Source organism: Lucilia cuprina, chromosome 4, assembly GCF_022045245.1.
Source record: "Lucilia cuprina isolate Lc7/37 chromosome 4, ASM2204524v1, whole genome shotgun sequence".
Lineage (NCBI taxonomy): Eukaryota > Metazoa > Arthropoda > Insecta > Diptera > Calliphoridae > Lucilia > Lucilia cuprina.
In genome coordinates, this window is record NC_060952.1 from 74,232,323 (window position 1) to 74,255,474 (window position 23,152).

At 30.9% G+C, this 23,152-nt stretch overlaps 1 protein-coding gene across 4 annotated transcripts in view; it reads left to right on the top strand.

The window, feature by feature from the left end:
* Positions 1–313: 313 nt before the first annotated feature.
* LOC111684769 (zinc finger protein rotund) overlaps positions 314–23,152 on the top strand; it is a 116,499-nt gene continuing 93,660 nt past the window's right edge. For 3 of the 4 annotated variants that reach the window (XM_046948700.1, XM_046948701.1, XM_046948702.1), the window contains exon 1: positions 21,430–22,853. In XM_046948700.1, coding sequence (XP_046804656.1) covers positions 22,305–22,853 — 549 coding nt within the window. In that variant the 5' untranslated portion in view covers positions 21,430–22,304. Of the gene's footprint in view, positions 875–21,429; positions 22,854–23,152 lie in introns of those variants that run through there. The other variant, XM_046948703.1, reaches the window with a different exon arrangement.

Sequence of the window (23,152 nt, forward strand, 5' to 3'; positions counted from 1 at the left end):
AAAATTTATGAAAAAAGGCCGGTCATAATTACAACAATTTTACAGAAAAACGTAAAATTTTCGTTGATAAAAATGCTTTGTTTTTTGTAGCAGTTTCAATTACGGTTTAAAACAGAATTAAAGAAATAAAAAAATATTTTATGATAAAGTCAAGGTGTTTCAATAAATAAGTGATTTTAAAAGCAGCAAAAAGTTTAAGAATCTTTTTCATAAAAAAATAAAAATTTAAAATAAATAAATAAATTTGAAATATATAAAAAATGTTTAAATAAGCAATAAAAAAATAAAAAATAATTTTTAAAGTAAAATTATCTTATTGTCGAAATCAAAATAAATTTTATAAATTTAACAAAAGTGTTGCAAAACAAAATAAAAATAAAATTTCTTTTTAAACCCAAACAACAATTCTTTACGTACACATTTATTAAAAAATTTGCATAATTTTTAAATGATTATGCATGGTACTTGGTATAAAGGACCACAACTGGCACATTCACACTCTCATACCGAGTATCATCAGTTTCGTTCATATCCTTCTTTTGTTGTTACCCCCTATCACGATACCTCTTCATCAACGTCGGTGGTATCAGCAGCCGCTGCTGCAGCTTTAAACAATTCCTCAGCACCCAGTGCTCCAAGTGCCCCGATTTTGGTAGAAGGTTCCTTTACGGCCTCTAGTGTACAATCATCTAATAATTTAACAGTTTTAAGTCCAACTATTAAAATCGAACAAAATTATAGTGATCATCAGCAACAACAACAACAGCATCAACATTTGCCGACGTCACAACATCACTCACAATCATTGAATGGTGTTGAGGATTATACTCTCAATGGTTTGGATTGTTCCATTGTAGATAGTACCACATTTAAGGTGAGTTTTTTTAATAGTATTTAGTAAAAATTGAGAAATATATTTTAGGAATTTCTTGTCAACACATATTACTAGTTTTATAAACTATTCAAAATGAAATAAAGAAATACTGTTGACTTTATGTTTTCAATTTAAGTATCATAAGCCAATCGGGGTCCAAGTCTAAAGAAGGACATTTTAGATATATAAATATGACATGATTTCAAAACAATTGCTATATATGAAATCTAATCTATAATATGCCAACGTGGCGTATACTTTATTATATTTGCAGCCATAATTCTGAGATGTTAAGTAACTATTGTCTACAAAGGATAGGTAACTATGGGCGTATTCTTACACATTTTGGTAGACAGATTGATGTCTACATTAAAGTTATTTATACAGAATTTTTTCGTGATATTAGTGTTTACATATAAGTGAGTTTTGAGTGAAGATCATATAAATTCACAAACTGGCTGTATTATAACTTTTGCCTATTTTTGGAGAGAAGTAAGAACATTTAACCTATTTAAGAGCTTTAAGGCCACGATTGTATGGGAGCTGGTCAAAATAATGAATGATTTTAACTACTTTCAATAAGCTCGGGTAGTGAACTTGCTGAATTTTATCAAACGTGCACACAAGCTTTACAAGGACACGCAGATAGACGGACTCAGCTAAATCGACTCAGAAAGTGGGTGTAGTATCAATATTACTCTACCCACCATTGTGGTCTAAAATATAATAAAATTGTGTTGGCGCTGTTATAACGTCTTAAAAAGTGCCAAAATGCTTTTATACCACACATCGAAATATTGTTCATAGACCCCATAAATTGTATATATTCGTAAGTTTCTTAGACGATCTAGCTATGCCCGTCAGTCTGTGTGTCAGTTATTGGCACGATAGCGTCCACAAAAAAAGAGATAGGGAGATGAAATTTTCCCAAAATATCCTCTTTTACTCATGTTTCGTATTGAAAATTTGCAAAATCGGTCAACGATTTCTAATAGCCCCATATAAATATACCCCCTGGAATATGGCGTAAAAAGCTTCAAACATACATAAATTCGTTGTTTATTAAGCAAATTTTGCATAAGTCAGTTTTGTAACTTCCAAAATTAAATTCTAAATAATTATATGACTTCGAAAATCGAAAAAAAAACAAGTTTTGAACGACCCCAAGTATCTCTATGAAATTTTGTGGGGATCGGTCCATATTTAACCCTACCCCCACATAAGGCCCCATCAGAAAATTACTTCAACTCTCATTACATTCTTAAAACAAGTAAGAAATTATAGTCTGGCGAGGCCGATCATATAATACCCTACATCTGCTACAAAAATAAAATGTGATTTAGTTTTCATAATCAAACATATAAGTTGAATTCTACCTTGCCTCAGGTATACTTAAGCCATTTATTGTTGAATAAAACTGTGGACATTTAAGTTAAATTTTAAAGAGGGTATTTTATAAGGGCTAGAACAAATGAGACCCTATAATTATAGAGTTTATGATGGCAATCAAGGCTGGTATAGAAATTGGTTTTGAAGCTTTTTGTCGAGATATGAGTATATTAAAAATAATTATTAAAAGTCCTAGGTGAAAAAATGGACCGATCTTAACCGTTTTCAATAAGCCAAATTTTTTTCAAAATAGCGACTTGTACTTTGATTACTATACTTAAGCCATTTATTGTTGACGGACGGATGGACAGCCAGACGGACGGACATAGTTAAATCGACTCAGAAAATGATTCTAATCCGATTGGTATACTTTAAGGTGGGTACAGGACAACTAAATGTTCTGGCTAAAACCTGCAAGTTCTGGCAAAGAGAAAATATTTTTATTTACTCAAATTTGTTCTCTTTTACAATTTCAGGTACAAACATGCAAACTTGACAAGTAAAGGATAATAGAACACTCTAACTTGTTTTTTTTATACCCTACACCACAATAGTGGGGAGGGTATACGTTTGTGCTGATGTTTGTAACATACAAAAATATTGGTCCAATACCCACCTTAAAGTATACCGATCGATTCAGAATCATTTTTTGAGTCGATTAAGACATGTCCGTCCGTCCGTCTGCCCGGCTGGCTGGCTGGCTGGCTGTCCATGTAAACCTTGTGCGCAAGGTACAGGCCGCAATTTTCAAGATAATTTGATGAAATTTGGACCAAGCATGTTTTTTGGCACAAGGCCAATTGAAAATAGTTTAAATCGGTCCATTATTTCACCTAGCCCCCTTACAACCGTACCTCTCGATTTGAACTTTTTATGCTATAATTACGTCAAATATTTTGCTATCTCTCTAAAAATTGGCACAAATAAGTTTTATATAAGTATAAATGATACTGCAGATTTTCGTAAGGATCGGCCTATATTTGACCCTAGGCCCCATACAAACCCCCTTTCAAAAAATGACTTAAACGTCTAAAATTGACTTGTAACCATTTTTATCGCAATGAAACTAAACAAAACTAACTGTTATTTAGAAATATATCCTTTTCCCAAATTTACCAATGATCGGCCCATATTTGACCTATATAAAGCCTCATTTAGAAATTTTAGTTTTTTATCAATAAATGGCTTAAATATTTTGGAATTATGGTAATATTCAACATAAAAGTTTCTTTACAAAAAATAAAAATTTTATAAAAGTAAAAATTGTAAAAATATACTCATGGTGTAGGGTATCATATGGTCGGCCATGCCCGACTATACTTTCCTACTTGTTTTCAAATATCACTACTACCGCGATGAAATTTGGAATGATCGTGTTTTATATGACTCTTCATTATTTATAAATATTGTTTCATAAATGAACGTTACTGTGTCCAACAATCTCTTATAAAGTGGTAATCCATTCTTAGGTATTAAAATAATGTTTTTGCAAAGAATATATAAAGATGAAAATTGAATTGTGAGCAAAAATTTAATGAAGGTAAAATTTTTCAAAAATCGCTAAAAACAGTTACCACTTTTTTAAATTAATAGATTCGTAATTGATTAAATATTTGTAAAATAAATTTTCTCAAGTTTGCTTGCTACAAATGCAAAATTAATGAAACATTACAAACACCATTTTCATTTATATTTCTATAGCGCTGTAAAATATGGTTTAGCTTTAGAATAATTTGTATGTTGAATGTGTGTGAAAGTCATCCTTGCGTGGGAGTTAAAAACCGTTATGGGTGATCGTTAACCAAATTAACAGTATATTTTTTGAAATAAAAGTAATATTTATGCCAAATTTTGTATGGATAGGTTAGGTTACGTGAGTTGCTCGGTAGCAGGCGAGTTCACTCGGTGGAACATTGTGATACACTTAGAATTACCATTGCCTAATATTGATAGAATGAAAATGGTTTTCTTACCTAATTTCGATTGTTGGGTTCGTTTGGTATCCGCGTAAACCAAGGCGGTGCTTCTCATAAAATACATTTATGAGACAGTCTAAATCATGGAAAAGAGCTCTACCAAGGTAGAGTAGTCTGTGCTGGGATTCCCTCCCCCGGGGGCATGTTACCTTGGCGAAGACCTCCGCCTTGGTGTTATTGCAATCCCGGGATATAAAGAGGGCCCAATACCTCCAATCTGACCGGGATTGAAAAATTGGTGTTTCAGTATACCGCTTGGCTTAGTCCTTGCATAGATTGCCAGATGTCTGACCAGAGCACCGCATAATCTGGTACTACGGGTGGCCAGTTGCCCGCAGGACTATGTCCAGGCTGGTCAGTTGGTTGAAGTTCCTTCGGGATCCACGTAGTGGCTGTTGGTTGAACCCAAATTCGCGGGAAGAGTATAAGTGGCGGTTAAAAGACTGATGCATGATAATAGTCAATATTTCGGGATAAGAGTTCGGTGCTGTTGCCGAAAATCAACAGATACCCCACAGAGGAGTGACTGTGGGACTAAGCGTTGGAAATGGGTTGGTGTCAATTGTATATGATACAGAATGAATGTAGAGGTATGCGGGCCTTACCCCACCCGTATACCTAAATGAGTGTGTCGTATGTTTTTCTCTAAGAATGTGTCGGATAAATGAGATGTATGCTGGGTTGAATGATGATGGATGAAAGGTATCATATACAAGTGATACCAATTAATTTTCCTTCCTTGTCCAGATGTGTTCAGAGTATACTCTGTTCATATCAGACTTACCACAGCGTGTCACTGTGAGTAAGAACGATGTCTACGGCTTATTGATGGATCGTGCTTCGGTCCACCGGTTACGTCTCTAGGTGCTATTGCCGAATCAACAGAGCCATAGTAGTGTGGTTGTCTTACAACGTGACTACTTTGGCAAGAGTATAGATAGCTCGAGTACTCCAGCAAAGTACTTGCGCATGGTACCGGTCATTGCCAATGTGCAAAAGTTGCCACCTGAGTCTTCATTGAAGACAAAGGGGCGATGGTAGACCGTTCTCAAGTCTACCCTGTGGATGAAAAAGACCACCGTGAGATAAGGCCGACACGGCAGGTGCTCACGTTAAAACTCTCGACAGTCTGTGCTGGGATTCCCGTGGAATGTCTAAAATTGGGTAAATGTCATTAAAATTATATGTACCATGTTGACTTTATATACCTTACTAAGACTTTGAACAATTGTGAACTTTAAGGGTAACATTTTGGATAATAAAAAAGTAATATCTGTGCCAAATTTCGTATAAATATCTTAAGTTATTTCATGGCCTTGTGTAGGATATATGACCAAATACAGACCGACCGGAAACAAATTTTATTGTTTACAAAATCTTTACATGTGCCAAAATTTGTATCGATATCTTGATGTTCTATGAGTTATGAGTTTTTAAATGACATTCGGTAGGGGACCTTGTATGGGAGCTATAACTAAATATGGACCGATCGTGAAAGTTTTTTATTCATATGAATCTACTGATATTTAACATCAATTTGTAAAATTTTGTAAATAAATACATTTTCCGGGAATATATACCTTTGTATGGGAGATACATATATAAAGTTGTGAAACGATTCCGCCATATTTTTAGTCGGTGTCAAGGTTTCATGCAGAAACATAAGTGGGGTGATTTTAATGGAATTACGTTGCAATGTTTTTGTGAAAATTACAATAGAAGGTGTACAAAATTATTAAATATTATAAATTTTGATTGATAACTTTTCTCGATGTAAACCGATTTTGCTTATTTTCAATACTAAACTGCCAAGGACCATAATGAATCTTTTGTTCGAATTTCATTAATTTACATAGTTCATTTTTACATGAGCGTGTTTTACACAGACATAGCTCAATCGACTCAGAATTTTATATCGACCCAGAATATATATAATATGTTGGGTATTTCCCATTTTCTCATTTATTAGTTCAATTATGGATCGATCCTTGCAGTTTTTGGCTCATACAAAATGCTCTAATGCTTTTATACCCCAGTACTGATCATTAAAGTAATTTTCTGAAGAGACCTATATAAGGAGGATAGGATTAATTACGAACCGATCTTCATAGAACTTATTAGATAAATTTCGGGTGGGACCTTATATTGGGGTTTGGATCAATTATGGACCGATTCTTGACAAAAGGATTAAGGTTCCTATAAAGCATGCTTTTGTCGAATATTATGGACCGATGCATACAAAATTTGTCCAAAGGTCTTATTAAATATATTCATGTCGAAATTTACCGTTATAGTCAGTTATAAGACTCACCCCCATTATCTTAATGTCTGGTTATATTTAATCGTAAGGTTAAATTGACAGTTTTAGTACAAAAATTATTTTAACCGGCAGAATATCTACCGATTAAACGATGTTACGGAGTTGGTGTTAACGGGGGTTAAAGTAATTTTCTGATTAGATCTTATATGGGAGTTATGCGAAATCGTGTCAAATAGCTAGATCGTATTCGAATTTAATAAAAATCTAGTATATATTATTTTATGGGAATATTTCGATGTGTTACAAAAAGAATATACCCCCATATTTTTTGATGGTGGATATAAAACAAGTTGGAGTTCTATATTAGTGACGAATCTTTTATGTATATCTTTCACCATAATATCTTGAAAATATCATAAATAAAATCTTCACTTACCCTATAAGTACGCAAGTAATATTAGAGCAAAATGAAAGTACCTACTTTTTTGGGGAATAATAACTTATTTTATTTGACGATGCCTAAAAAATAACTCGTCACAAATGTGCTTACCCGGCTTTAAATCAGTATTACAGTTATTTTCTATGTTTATTAACTTATTCTCTTACTCAAAGCTCAATTAACAAATTATTTTAGCATTCTATCTGGAATGGATTTTACACAAATGTAAAAATTAATATACCTTAAAATACTTCAATATCGATTAGGGTTCGAAGTAATAATTCCTTATAAGACATACGCTATAGACAATTGATTACTAAGTAATCGACTGCGCAATATATCACAATAAAGATCTTTATAAAGAAGCTGTTGTATACATAATTTTCTGTACCTTTTATTTACGCAGATGTTTTCAACTTTGAGATATAAATGGATTATTTGATATTTCTCGAAATATTCAGAATGCGATCACCAATTACGGCTTACGCCTATAGAAGCCTAATCCAAGAACTGCCAATACGACCTATACCTTCAGAAAGAAAACCATTTCTTCCTTTTTCCTTATCTGTGAGCGGAAAACCATGTACATAAGTGGTTAAAATGCTAAAATTTACTTACACAATAGAATTTTAAGTCAAGACAAGTATTTACCACAAATGATTACAAGTAGTTAGAAAAAGTTGTCATCGTAAATCTCATGAAAAAATGTATATAGCTTCTATATCTTTACTGGAAAGATGACTAATGAATTAGAAATGTAAAATGTAATGTACATTTTTAGTAAGACCTTATTAGACTGCATCTATGTAAACCAGGCGATATCTAGTAGTCATTAAAAGGTATGTTGTTAGGTAAGTAATTACAATTGAAAGTCATTACCCCGTTTTTGCTTAATACTTAAGTATTATTGTTTAATTGTATTAGTTTCAAAAATAATATATAAGTTACTATTATTTATTAATGCATCCTTAAGAAGTCACGAATAACGGAAGCTTATAAATTATTATTAAAATTAAACCATAATAAATTATATATGAAAATAGTTTTCATCAGACGTTGATCGGAATAGTCAGGCCATTTTTTTTTAATTGATCAGACTTTTGTACGAATTGTCGGACATTTTATCAGACATTTAAATGAATTTTCTTATATTTAATCAGACTTTTGTACGAACTGTCTGTTATTTTATCAGACATTTATCGTTTATTTGATCAAACTTTCGTACGAAATGTCGAAAAAATGTCAGATATGGTATCAGACATTTGACCGACTTTAATGAGATTTGTCGAAAATTCCTTCAAAATATCCACAGGAATTTACATTAGATTTCATAACGAATTCTGAACGATAGCTCTGCACATTTTTCCGAATTTCCTCAGACAAAGACTTCCGAATTTCGAGCAATACGATTTTCATACGATACGATTCATACGAACGAATTCTGGCAGAATTCAGATACGAATTCGGCAACTTGTGCAGACTGTCGGTACGAATTCGTTACGAATTCGACAAAAATTGTTTAGGGGATATGTATATACATACATATTACTATTAAAAAATTGTCCACTCCTGGGACAATGTTTACTGTTCACAAACGTTCTAAAAAGAAAATTACTAAAAACAAAAACTAATTAAAAAAGATACATCTTTTAGTACTAATTAATTTGACATTAAAAACAGTTCTCAACAATTCTCTATCGCATTAAAAAATTAAACGGCACAATTAAAAACAACCATAAATTGTTCTTAACTAATCAGACTGCTTACTGCTAAATTATGCAACTCTACTTGTAATCAATAAACTGCATTTTGTTGTTGTTTTTTTACTATAGGACGTAGTAACTGTTTTTTTTATCACAATTATTAATCAAAACAAAAATGAAAAAATAAAAACAATTTAAATTGGTTCAGACGAGCCGAGCTGTCTGAAGACCCGGCATACCAACACATAATTTAAAATTAATTTGAAAAAAACAACATTTAAAGCAACAATTGCACACAAACACGCACTAATAATAACAACAAAATGAAATGAAAATAATGATACATATAACAACAACAAATCATACTAAAACAAAAAAGTGAATCGTTAATTCGTTAACGAATCAAAATGACACATACATATGTATGTAAGAAACCACAAACCAACATACATTTATTGACTTTTCTGTTTGAGTGTAAGAAAAAAGGGCGTTATCATAATAATTTAAATTATAGCAGCAGTTAAAGCAACAACAGCCAAACATGTTTTTGTTTTTCTCGACATCATAAAAAAGAAATAACCGAAAAAAACAACAAATAAAAAGTTTGCACAAAAAAATGGTAGACAGTTCGTAAAAACGACAAAAAAAACTCACAACAAACACGCCCACTAAACAACAAAATATATACATTTTTTGGCACTAAGAATTTTAGTAAAACAATGCAAAAACATAAAAAACGATTCTCTTAAAAACTGTGTTTTGAAAAGAGTAGTTTTATGTTTGTAAGAGAATATTAGTTTAGCTTAGAAAATGTACTCAATTTGAGTGTAAATTTGTTTAGAATATTTTACGAAAGCTTTTTCTAATGTATTTATGAAAGAGCTTTTTCTCTGAAGGGAATATATAGATTAAGCAGAAAATGCATGACGTGGGATAAAGGATTGTGTCCTGACTAAATTTTTTCATGAATGTTATTCCTGTGATATGCACAGGGTGACTATAAGTAAATAAGTTTTTAAGAAGTTGTTTGTAAGTTTGATTAATGCGGGAAAGCAAAAGGGATGAGAAGCATTGCAATGTGAGAATGAATGTTTGACTTTGACATTGCTTGGACTAACTAACTAACTAACTAACTAACTAACTAACTAACTAATTATCTAACTAACTAACTAACTAACTAACTAACTAACTAACTAACTAACTAACTAACTAACTAACTAACTAACTAACTAACTAACTAAATATAGTCGGGCGAGGCCAACCATATAATACCCTAAACCTGTTACAGATATCAATAGTTTCATCAATGAGTTTGAATAAAATCAATTTTCCCGTTTTTCCCCTTTTTGGTACTTTTTTTCCCCAGTGAAATAGCAAAAATTTTATTACAATAATATTATTACATACTTAGCTAGTCCGTATTTTAATAGGAAAATTCAATAAACCGAAAAAGTATTCTTAATGTGCTAAAAAAAAGTACCATAAATACAGTTTTCTCCCTTTTACACCCAAAAAGGACTGAATTTTAAAAAAGTACGAAACAGGTGTCTCATAATTTTAGGAGATGTATAAAAAATATTTAGAAAAATTTGATTATGTTAATTATTTCAAAAGTTATAAAAATCCAAAAAAGGTACCAAAATCACTTTTGTTACACATTTTTACCCCTTAAAAGTACGAATTTCAAAAAAAGTGCCAGACACCCATCTGCTCATTTTAAGAGCAGATACAGCAGCATTTCAAATTTTTCTTGTACTAATATTGTGTAAGTTAATTAAGAAAATCAGTTTTACCCGTTTTTCCCCTTTTTACCCATAAATGTACAAATTTCCAAAAATCCCTCCTTAGTGGATCTACATAACCAAAAACACATCTACTGTCAACATTTCATGATTCTAGGTTCAGCCGCTTGGGCTGTGCGATGATGAATCAGTCAGTCAGTAACTCTACTTTTTTATATATATAGATTATCTTCAAAATTGCTAAATCGACAAAGACTAAATTATTCTGAGCCAATATTGTTGTGCATTACAAACATAAGCACAAACCCAATATAACCTCCCCATTAAAGTGGTGTAGGGTATAATTATTCCAAAATACTTTTTTTAATTTGGTCCATCTCACAAACGGTCATCGCTAGATTTATAAATATTTTGGGAATCATCATAAAACTAAGCAAGGTAATTTTTAAAAGGGGTAACTGAAACACGTTTTTGCTTTCTAAACAGAGTAAGTTGGTGTAACGTACATAGTATTTCCCTTAACTCAGGAAACAGTGTAAATTTCCAAGACTTTTTTTTACTTTTCCTTAAGGCAAACAGCAACATAAAAGTAATTGACACTACTTCATATGTTTCTACAAGAAAAAGTGAAATAAGAAAAAACAACAACACTTGCACACATAAAAATATGTAGAGGAAATAAAAAAAAACGCTGCCAACATAAACAGCAGTCACATTTATCCTTTCTACAGTTATTTTCGTTTCCTTTTTCAAGTTTGTCTGTGTGTGTTTGGGTGATTTTTTTTGCTGCCTTCTTACCAATAAAAATGTATGTTAGAAGTACAATTTTCGCTTTTCTTTTGGTTTTTTTGTTAAGAAAAAAAATATTGGCGCGTTTTTTATATTTATTTCAATTTTTTACATTTTTTCTTATAAAATTTTACTTGTTGGTTTGTGTGATTTTCGTTTTTTAATGTTTGTTTGGTTTTTTATGAAGAATTCCCGCAGACATGTAAAAAATCTCATGGTTATTGTAGCAACAAACAGAAAAAAAGTGAAATGTATTGTTATAAAAGCCCTACAACCGGAGGGTGATAAATTGCAAGGGATTTTAATAGGGAATTCAATTAATCGGTTTGACAACTTATTCAGTAAAAGTTGGTTGAGAGAGATTGCTGATGTTGTAGACTGATGAAATATGAGGGAAATCAATCAGTTAATATTGTTTGGCATAGTTTTTACGTGTAAAAATCTTTTCAGTACCTTATAATACCATTTAGCTTCAAGAGAATGTTATATATAAAGAAGTTTGTCATTCTTTTTCTAATTGCTATGCTAAGCTTTTGCGTTACATATTTTGGATCATTATTATATATACCAGCATATACTAAGCTATGTTAGTCTGTTTGTTGAAATAAGTTTTCAGAAGACCTCAGATATTATGGGGACACAACTCTTTAACAATTCTATTAGATATCTTTTCGAGAAGTAGAAATTTTTAATAATATTATAAAATTGTTAACTTTTAAGCAACAGATGTGTACAAAATTAAAAAGCATTCAGTTATCAAAACTACCCTTGTGATTTTGACAACGCATCGTTCATATTGCATAAACGCATTGTTATCTTTGGTGTGAAGTAGGAACCAGAAGTTTTAAAAGAGAACATTTTGCTAACCATGTTAGTTAGGGGTAAAGGAGAACTTATAAACGTTAACGCATTGCTGTCATCGCATCTTTTGATAACGAATGTTATAAAACAAATTATAAACACTTTGGTTTCACGTTGGTACCAGAAGTTTTAAAACTTTAAAAGAGAACATTGAGTTAGTTAGTTAATTAGTTAGTTAGTTAGTTAGTTAGTTAGTTAGTTAGTTAGTTAGTTAGTTAGTTAGTTAGGTAATTAGTTAGGAGCTCCAGTAAGAATCGAACACGACCAACCCCGATCTCCTAGATTGGATCTCTAATTCCTACCCTGCCTGAGGTCACAATTTAGAACTTTGAAGACCTTTGGTAATTCGTTTCGTTTATTAACAGGTGGTTTTGCCAAAATTAAACCTATAAATACATCCTTGTGAATTAGAAATCAATAAAAGGGAATTTTTTTGTACTCTTTCAAATGTCCTTTTTGAATACTAAACATAGAAATTTAGAACTCAACTAGTTGCATCCTTATTTAATGAAAATCTATACGGTTTGACCTTCTGGATTTGGTTTCATTTAGTGTATTTAAAATATGGCCAGACTGGCTAAAAATATGTACACTTTTTTGTATTATCATCTCCTGCTTTAAGGCGAAAACATTTTATTCTCATGCAGTAAAAAAAAATATTTTTAACAATGAAATGTATCAAAGTACACAAACATATAACAAATCTTTTTATATGTCGTCAGCTGGAATCAAAAATGAACGAAAACTTAAATTAAAATGGACAATATTCAATTATAAAACATTTTCTGTAATATAATAACAATTTGTTTTAAGTACTTTTTTATGTTTTATCTTATAAAATACATATTATTGATGCTTCCTTTACTAGATAAAATTTTATGAAGCATTATAATATAATTGTTAAATACTTCTAAATATTTTGTTTTAATAACTTTTGTTTATTTGAAGTGTTTTTAACTGTTTAAAACAATCCTCTTTATTATTAGTATTTCTTCAAAAATTTAAATAATTTTTTTTAGCTACCGATTATTAATATGCATTTTAATTTCTCTTAAGAATACTGTAGCAACTATTTATTATTTTGAATTTCAAAATATTTTTTTCAACTACAAATCGCGTGAAAATTGAATTTTATATCAATGTTTTCAATTCTATCATATATTTTTTTCTTCATTCAAGTAATAAAACACAACAAAAAGAAAGAATAAAAAGAAATAATACATGGTTTTTATTGCATTTTATACTCCCCCAACAATAAAAAGCAATTGCCAGTCAAGAACACTGTGTTAAAAAAAAAAAGAAATCTAGATAGAACAGAAAAAAAAATATTCACTAGTTTGTTAGAGAAAAGGAAAAAAAATATCAGCATGAACAATAAAATAATAAGGAAGGGAGTTAGTTTTGAACAGTGTTTAAGGCAGAGCAAAAGTTGAGAAATTTTAATATTAAATAAATTTAATCCTTTAATCAAAATTTTTCAATAGTCGTTTTTTATTAACATTTTTGATTTATTAACAAAAAAATGTTCAGTAGGCGTATGTTTAATATTTGAGCAAATTGTATTATATATTACTCATACGTCACATATTTCCTATGAAGCATAGTAAATTGAAACTTGTAAAGATGTATTAAAAGTACTAAATTAAATTTCCTTTAGACTAGACATCAGCACAAAATACAGACCAGACTTTAATCTAGAATATAGGCTATAATCTAAAATATAGACTAGACTCTAGAAAAAGGGAAACGAAATATAAAAATCAGGCAAAAGAAATAAGTGAAAAAAAATAAAAGTTATATAGACTAGACTATAGACTGGACTATAGACTGGTCTTTAGACTAGACTATAGACTATAGACTAGAATATAGACTATACCATAGACTAGACTAGACTATAGACTATAGACTATAGGCTATAGACTATAGACTATAGACTATAGACTATAGACTATAGACTATAGACTATAGACTATAGACTATAGACTATAGACTATAGTCTAGTCTATAGTCTAGTCTATAGTCTAGTCTATAGTCTAGTCTATAGTCTAGTCTATAGTCTAGTCTATAGTCTAGTCTATAGTCTAGTCTATAGTCTAGTCTATAGTCTAGTCTATAGTCTAGTCTATAGTCTAGTCTATAGTCTAGTCTATAGTCTAGTCTATAGTCTAGTCTATAGTCTAGTCTATAGTCTATAGTCTAGTCTATAGTCTAGTCTATAGTCTAGTCTATAGTCTAGTCTATAGTCTAGTCTATAGTCTAGTCTATAGTCTAGTCTATAGTCTAGTCTATAGTCTAGTCTATAGTCTAGTCTATAGTCTAGTCTATAGTCTAGTCTATAGTCTAGTCTATAGTCTAGTCTATAGTCTAGTCTATAGTCTAGTCTATAGTCTAGGTACAGTGAAATAACTCCCAAATGAAATAACTCCCAACGGGTAAAATGAAATAACACCCAATCAACTGTCCATACAAATTAAGAATTATTTCATATGAAATAACTCCCAATTTGTTGGATCTTATTTCATATTTTAATGTTACGGAAATGAAATAACTCCCAATAAAATTTTTGTTGGGAATTATTTCATTTTTTTGAAGAAATTAGGAGATATTTCATATTTATTGGAAGTTATTTCATTTCTGTAAATTTTGTTGAAATTGGAAGTTATTTCATTCTTGTTGGGAGTTATTTCATTTTGTGGTAATAATTTTCCAAACTTTGGTGGATAATGCATTTTGGATCCTTAAACAAGTGTCGTGGACAGACGGCCTTCGGCCGGGCGCAAGGGTTTAAGGCTCTGGGGTATTTCGAATACTGGCTTCGCTAAATTTAACCTTTCTTTGTACACCATGTATTTTATATCATTATGATTATGAACACTACGATACTTTCAAATGTATCACAATTTCATATGACAATTTTAATAATGCCCATGAGCATAGTGACATAAGTTCCATAGAATACAAATAGTCCATTTATCATGAAAAGGCTTAATTTAGCGAAGCCGGTGTGTGAAATACCCCAGAGTTGAAAACCCTTGCGCCCGGCCGAAGACCGGCTGTCCACCACACTTTCGTAAGGAGTTGGGAGTTATTTCACTTCTGTTGGGAATTATTTCATTGGAAGTTATTTTACACAAATAGATTCTTCGACTTGGGAATAATTTCATATTTTTTGGGATTTGTTTCATTGGGAGCTATTTCGCATTTTTTGGGACTTACATTTGTAAAACTCCCAAACTTCCAATTACTGGGAATTATTTCATTTTAAACTTTGGGAGTTATTTCATTTTAAAAGTTAACTTTTGATGAAATTGGGGTTTATTTCATTTTACTCGTTGGAAGTTATTTCATTTGGGAGCTATTTCACTGTAGACTATAGACTAGACTATAGACTAGACTATAGACTAGACTATAGACTAGACTATAGACTAGACTATAGACTAGACTATAGACTAGACTATAGACTAGACTATAGACTAGACTATAGACTAGACTATAGACTAGACTATAGACTAGACTATAGACTAGACTATAGACTAGACTATAGACTAGACTATAGACTAGACTATAGATTTGACTATAGACTAGACTATAGACTAGACTAGACTATAGAATATAGGCTAGACTATAGACTAGAGTATAGACTAGACTTTATATTAGACTATAAACTAGACTATAAACCAGACCATTAATTATTAATTCTATTTAACATTAACAATTCTCCATGATGCACAGTTGATTCATTACGATTTTCCTGTAGATATCAAACGTATATTAATAAGGTTTTTTTAAACATATTGTCATCTAAAAAATTCAGTATGTTTTTACAATGTATTCTCAATGATTTTTGATTCAAATTTATACAATATTAACTTTCCCCTTTAAACACTGTACGATATTTAATGTCCTTTAAACCATAGAAAAAAATCATCTATAGCAAAAAAAAAAAAAAAAAGAAACCGTTAGAAAGGACAAATAAAAAAACTAAACACAAAATAAAACAACTAACAGAAGAAACGACATCGTCAAATATGTTGCTGTTGTTCGCTCCTCTTAAAGACGTTGGCATTGCAATGGTCACATATTACAACAGCAGTAGCAACAACTACAATAAGGATAACAACATCTTACTACTGCAGCAACAACAGCAACAACAAACATCATGACAAGCATGTTCACATATTGCAAATGTGGGAAACAAACATTTTACACATACGATTCGAAGCCAAGAAACAACTCATACCCTACAACCCATTTGCTGCTAAAGCTGGATACTTAAAGATGTAAAATGAAAGCAATACTACACTGCTTTCACAAAATCCTAGCAACTAAACACACTAAGGTCTACTTATACTTAAAGGACCTTAACTTTTGCACAAACACACGTACACATACTCATATAAGAAAAAAAATATAAGGATCAAAATATACACATACGTATTTACAGTCAAACAACAACAACGCCGGTAGCAGCAACAAAAAATATATAATGGAAACCCCACTATATTCTTAGAAAAAATGTAAGTTACAAAAACGAGGAAAGAAAGAAAAAAACAGGACATGGTTGCAGGAACAACAAAAAAAAGGAAAATAAACGACAACATATAGAAATAGAATACATTTCAAAGATGTTGCTAGTGCTGCTATTAATGTTGTTGTTGTAGTCGCTGTTGAATGAAAAAAATACGCTAAAAACGTATAAAAGAAAATCAATCTCTTCCTTTTTTTCGTTGTGTTGTCGTTGCTGCTGCCAGCTACTGTTTGTATGCTACATGCTGCACATTACTGATGCTGATATACAATTCTTCTTTTTTTTCGTTGTTCCTCATCTCATGGCGTTATTTTTTATATACAATAATTTTATATTTTTTTTCCTTTAGCCCGTTTGTTGTACGGTGGAAGGTTCACATCTTAAAAAGCCCTGCTTGCAGCTGCTTTTAAGAAATGAAAAAATATAAAAATCCAGCTACAATAGCAACAAAAACCAGCTAGAGATGAACAACAAAAAAAATATATAGAAAAAAATAGTACTAGTAGTAATAATAGTAGCAGTCGTCGAGCAGTGGAAATAAAAAATAATAAGAAGCAGAAAAAAAAACACCATCAAGAAGGAAAAAACACATAAAAATCCCCACTACAAAACATTCACAACATATAGAGCCTCGAAAAAAGTACAAAAAAAAAAAAAAAAAAAAAACAATATTAAAAATGAAAAAAAAATAAAACAACAAGAGAAAAAAACACTGAAAACGTAACGCTTGGTTTGCTGATGCCTTTTGAAAAAACTCCAGTTGTTTCCAGCATACGTAGCCAAGATGATGTTCACATATTGGTGGAGATGGCTGCCATTGTACAAAAACAAGAAAATAGCGCGCGTTCTTCAAAAAACATTTCATACAAACAAATTAATAATATAAAAATTGTTTAAATAAATTATTTAATAAAATTGCAACAATATGTGTTAAAATCCACCAAAGTTTAAGTCTAATAATAATTTTATAAATAAATCAAATATTTAAAGTTAGCAAAGTTATAGTCATAGCTTATACAAGTGTTATAAATAACAAGATTCTTTGAAAAAAAGCTTTAAAGCTCTTGTAACAAAAAATGCAAGAATCACAAAATAATCTCTTTAAAATGTGCCTAATTGTCACATTGTTTAATAATAGCTCCTGTGGCTTTAATTCATTCATTCAATATGTTTGTTCAAAGTGTTTAAAAAATATTCCAATAAAATTTCTTTACAACAACGTGATGGTAATACATAACGTATGAGTGATATTAATTGTGAAAATAAAAAAAGAGTATGATGAGTTTTATGAGAGAATGAGAAAGTGGTAAAAGCAAACAACAACAAAAGTGATCTCTTATTTATTGCAGTTATTTATATGCAAAATAATTTCTAAAGTTTAACAAACAAAAATTCTATAAAAATTTAAATACATACAAACATTAAGGAAGCTACTTTTTACTACACACAAAAATTTTAAAAACCGCATACTATTACATGTAAACAAATAAATGTGAATATGATGATTTTGATTATAAACCGTTATTTTGAAAGGGGAATAATTCTACTTTTCAAACAAAATTATTTAAGGATGAAGTTGTTTAACTGTTATATGGCAGTTATTGTTTGAGTTTTTCTGTACAGGGAAATAAATTACAACAAAAAAAACTTAGTCCGCTATCGAACCTGTTGAATTCTTGCTTATTTAGACAATTTTTGGAATAACAACTCTCAATGTCCGGGAACTCAATCTCTTGGTCATACATAGTTCTTTGGAAATTATCAATGTGTTTGTATATCAAATAACCTCGCTCGTATTTTAATTTAATTTCAACGAAAGCTTAGCAATGACAGTCCTCTGCACATGCTCTACATTCCATTTAATCCGATTTGTCTTAATTTGATCTTATAGTTGTACCCTATGTGTCCTCTTATATTATAATACTAAATTCGGACTAGCTCATTCGTAGAAGGCTTTTCGTTCTCCACTCGTTAGAATTACCCCATATGTTCCTTGGATTTCTGCCCATTGTTTGATTTTTCAATGTAAGATTCTCTCGCTTATGTTTTTAAATTATCCACGTTGGGTCCAACGGTTTTGCATCCACGTTGGGAACCCTTTCCTTAAAAGCAGGTACGTAAGTACCCTTTTCGTAGCTAATGTTTCACAAATAGCCTGATAAGCATACGAGAGGTTATATGAAAGCTAACCTCTGGGCACAATGTATACAAAAGGTGTCACCTTTGACATTTAAAAAAGTCAGATGTTGTATTCTAGGAGAGGATTTGGTTAGTAGTCTTTTATAGTTTAATATGGTTAAAGTTTTAACCCTTTGCTCCTTATATCGTTCTAATTGTCTTCTGGCATTCAGTAAATATGTTTAGTTCGAACTATGTTTTAAAGGATTCATACGAATATTTGTTCTAATATATCGACAAACTTTAGGTCTGGTATACGACGTTTCAGAGCCTTGGTTTACGTAGTTGACCGGGTACTTTTAACTCCTTGTAGTGGTTTTATATTGTACTTGTTGAAGCATAAAAGATAATAGCGAATTAGAAGGTATTACATAGGACATATGTCCTTTTTCTTGCCTATAGTTTTCATATATGTAGTTTTTCCATATTCTTTCAAGAGTAATATCTAAGTACTTGACTATTTCGAATACCGGAAACTTTTTGCTCAGGAAACAAAGAATTTTGGTCTTTTTTGTTCAAAGACAGATTTTAGTACTCGCCCAGTTAACATTCCCACTTCATGGTTGAGTCCAACATAAGCCTATCTACACACCTTTCCAATTAATAAAGATGACGACTTTACAAGCAAAATAAGCCCTATATTTTTTCTTTAGTTTGATAACTACGACAAGAAGAGTGTCTTGTTTTCTCTTTGGCTACCAAGATCTTTCAATATGGGCTCATTAGCCAATTTACTGCTTCATTCTTTTATGTTGATAATGAAGTTTGAGAGCTTTTTTCTCAATTTTAGCGTAGCATCGTCCGACGAAGGAGGAATATTTTGCACAATATTCTTCTGGGTGCAAGCATATTGTTGAAATGCCAACATTATCAATTTAACACCCAGTCTGAACACCCTCAGTCTACGATTTAAATAAATTTGCGTTTTGCGCTTAGAAGCAATTATTTGATTCATTATCTTGATGTTATAACCTTTCAATATCTTTTGAGATTTTTGCATGTTGAATTAAAAACATTAAATAATCTATAACAAATATCAATCCGTTGTCTTCTCTTGACATTTTTGGCATATGACAACAGCTTTTTATCTTTTTTCTCACTCTCTAATTCCAGCATTTTTGAGGCCCCTTTTCCGACACTTTTATCTTCAAGATTAATTTTGCCGAAATATTAGTCGTCGTATTACTTTTTTTGTTCTTTGGTAGCCTCTTTAGTAGATTCTGGTCGTTTGTCTTAGCTTTGACTTCCGACTTCAGCATTTTTGAGGCTTCTCTTCGAACACTCTTGTCACGAAGTTAATTGTGTCAATGTGCCTCTTTCTTGGACTTTGTCAGCCCCACCTGTAGGGTTATTTTTGGAGTGTAGTTTGACTTGGGCTTCAGATGATTGTAAGAGGTGCGGAAGTGTTTATAATCTTTGGTTTGTTCTCAGTCTTCGGTTCTTGGGGAGATCGGATCCTTCTTGTATAAAGAGAATTCGATATATCCTTTGCAGTGTCATGGAATTGACTTTGATTTTTGAATGCATCCTCATCAATTAATCAAACTCTGGGTTCCAATATGCCATTATTTTCTATTGTAGAGAGCTTTGCTGGGTTCCAATAAGACGTTATTTTTTTCTATTGTAGAAAGCTTTGTTCTGCTATCACTCAACTTTTCCACTCCTATTCTTTATCCTTTTTCGAATCTGATATGATGCTGTTCTTACTCTTACCTAAAGGCGGAGATTGCTTTGAGCTCTCTCCGAGTATATCCTTCTGTCTAACTTTGCCAAAGGTAAGCTGTACACATATCGCATTGTCCTTTACGAAGGTCAAGGTATACACATCCATTGTAGTATTTAGCTAAGGATTTAAGAATAACAAAGACAAGAACTCAAGATTCTGAGATGGTGGATAATTCGTCCTTTCACAAATAAAGTCACTTAATAGCTGAGAAGTTACATATTGTCCATCACCACCCTCTATAGTGCTCAGTAACATTTAAAGGTCATCTTTTCGTGAACATCTTCCTATGACAAGCCTGTGTCAAACTCATTACTTCTGCAGGTCTTTTTCAGTACTTCCTAAGAGTAAATTCATTACCTTTTTTGCTCCTTTGGAAGTTTTCTTTTATGGGTATACTTGTCATATACATATTTTAAATTTTTGTGCATATTTGAAAGCAAATAAATCGTATCAAAAATTATATTTAACATACATTATTAAATAATTAATGTAAACATTTAATCCTAACTCAGATCTAAATAATTGTTTATTTAATATAAAAATAAAACGGCTAATTACTCTTTTTTATACTTCAATTATTTAGGTTATAATTGTCAAAAAATCATTTTAAATATTTATGTAGATACTTTTTTTATTTTATATCTAAATAACATTTTAATAGCATTTAATTTATCTCTCTATATGCAATAGAAACATAATTAAATCTAGTCGTAAAATAACAACTTTGACAAAAACAACAACATATTGTATAAAATATTAAAAATGTGAATATATAAAAAAAATCGAATTTAAATAAACATTTATGCAACCATAAAGTTCCTAATAGATTTAGCCAAATAAATAAAAGTGCAAATTCCCAAATATTTAACCTAAATATATACAAAATACCAAAAAAATAATAACAAAATTATAATAAAGTAACAAAAGTTCCTAAAAAAAATTCAAATAAAACTAACAAAAAATTATTTATGAATAAAACAAAAAAATATACAAAAAGACAGACAGACAGACACACATATCAATTTAATTTATTAAATAAAGCAAAAAACAAACTGCAAACAACAACAGCAACAAAAAATATTTGACTTCTAAATCACCCATCATCAGTGTCAGGAATAGAATAAATAAAACTAAATAAATGGCTGCATAAAGGCAAACATACTCTGCAACTGCCACATTTCAAAACTGCATCCATGTTCAAGGTTGTTGCACAGTGACAAACAGAAAAACAAAATAAATAGAAATAGAATTAAAAAAATAAATTTGTATAAAAACGGTTTTAGACCTTCACACAAATGTGCCACAAAAAAAAAACACCCCAACTAGAGCCCTTCCCCACTAAATAATGGCCACATAAAACTAAAATTTTCTATCACACAAAAAAATTCTAAAAAAAATTCTAAAAAAAAAAATTAAAAAAAAATATATAAAATAAATAAATAGAAAAATACAAGTGTAAACGGTCTAAAACTAGATCAAATATTTAAAAAATATATATATGTTTTTGTGTGGGTGTCTGGTTGGGTTAAAAAAATGGGGCAAAAACAAAAGCACTAACACAACTTAGAAAAGAAAAAGTAACAAACCGGATGCGGAAGTGTGCTAAAGTTTTGTATTTTTTGTTATTGTATATATAATGCTAGTAAATGTATGTGTGATTTTGTAAGTTAGACAAATAAAAAAAAATCTACAAATAATGGCTTAAAAATAACAACAACAACAAGTTAAGCCCTTAGTTTTTATTTATGAAAATGTTTAAAAAAATAACAACAACAAAACAAAAGTGAAAGTATTAAATTCAAAAGTTCCTAAAAAAGTGCAAAACAACATTTTCTAAACATGTTGTCACCTTGCTCTCAATCCCACTCTCCCTCCAACTCCTTGACAACTTCTTGTTTAGTACAACCCACCAAAATGCCTTTAAAAGCTCAAAAATCTTCCTATAATTCCTACAAACCAAATTGTCATTCCGCAACAGCTGCTACGCCGTTTCTTATGCCTGCGGAATTCTATAAAAGTCTATTTGCTACAGCCGTTCTACATCACAGCAACAATATAAATAATGATGCCCACCATCATCAACAACATCATCATCATAATCAGCAACATCATGTTAATCCGGATAATTTTAGTCGCACGCAAACTCAGTCTCATTTAGCCGAGACACGTTATTTAAAATCTAATACAACAGCAGCATCAACATCCTCAGCAACACCACCTGTTGCTTATGGCAGCAGTTTATCATCAGCAACAACAGCTGCTGCTTCTTCGTCATATGTTGCCAATGCCAATTCTACGCATTTTTCACGCAATTTATTGTTTTCATCGTCGGCAGCTGCTGTTGCTGCCATGGCTGAATCTGTTAAACGTTCTCATGCAAATGAGAAGGTAAATAAATGAGTGAATAACCAAATGTGTGAATGATGATGTCTCGCAAAATTTAATTATGGTTGAATTTGTTTATGAAGTGTTGTTCATGCTTAGCTGAAGATTGTAAACAGTGTTATCCAAAATGATGGAAACAAAAGAAATATTCTCAACTTTGCAGTAACATGGAATATATAATCATGTTATATGACCTGCTAACTAACTAATTATCTAACTAACTAACTAACTAACTTACTAATTTAAATACTAACTAACTAAATAACTTTTTCCGTAATGAATGTGTGGAAGTAATTTTGATT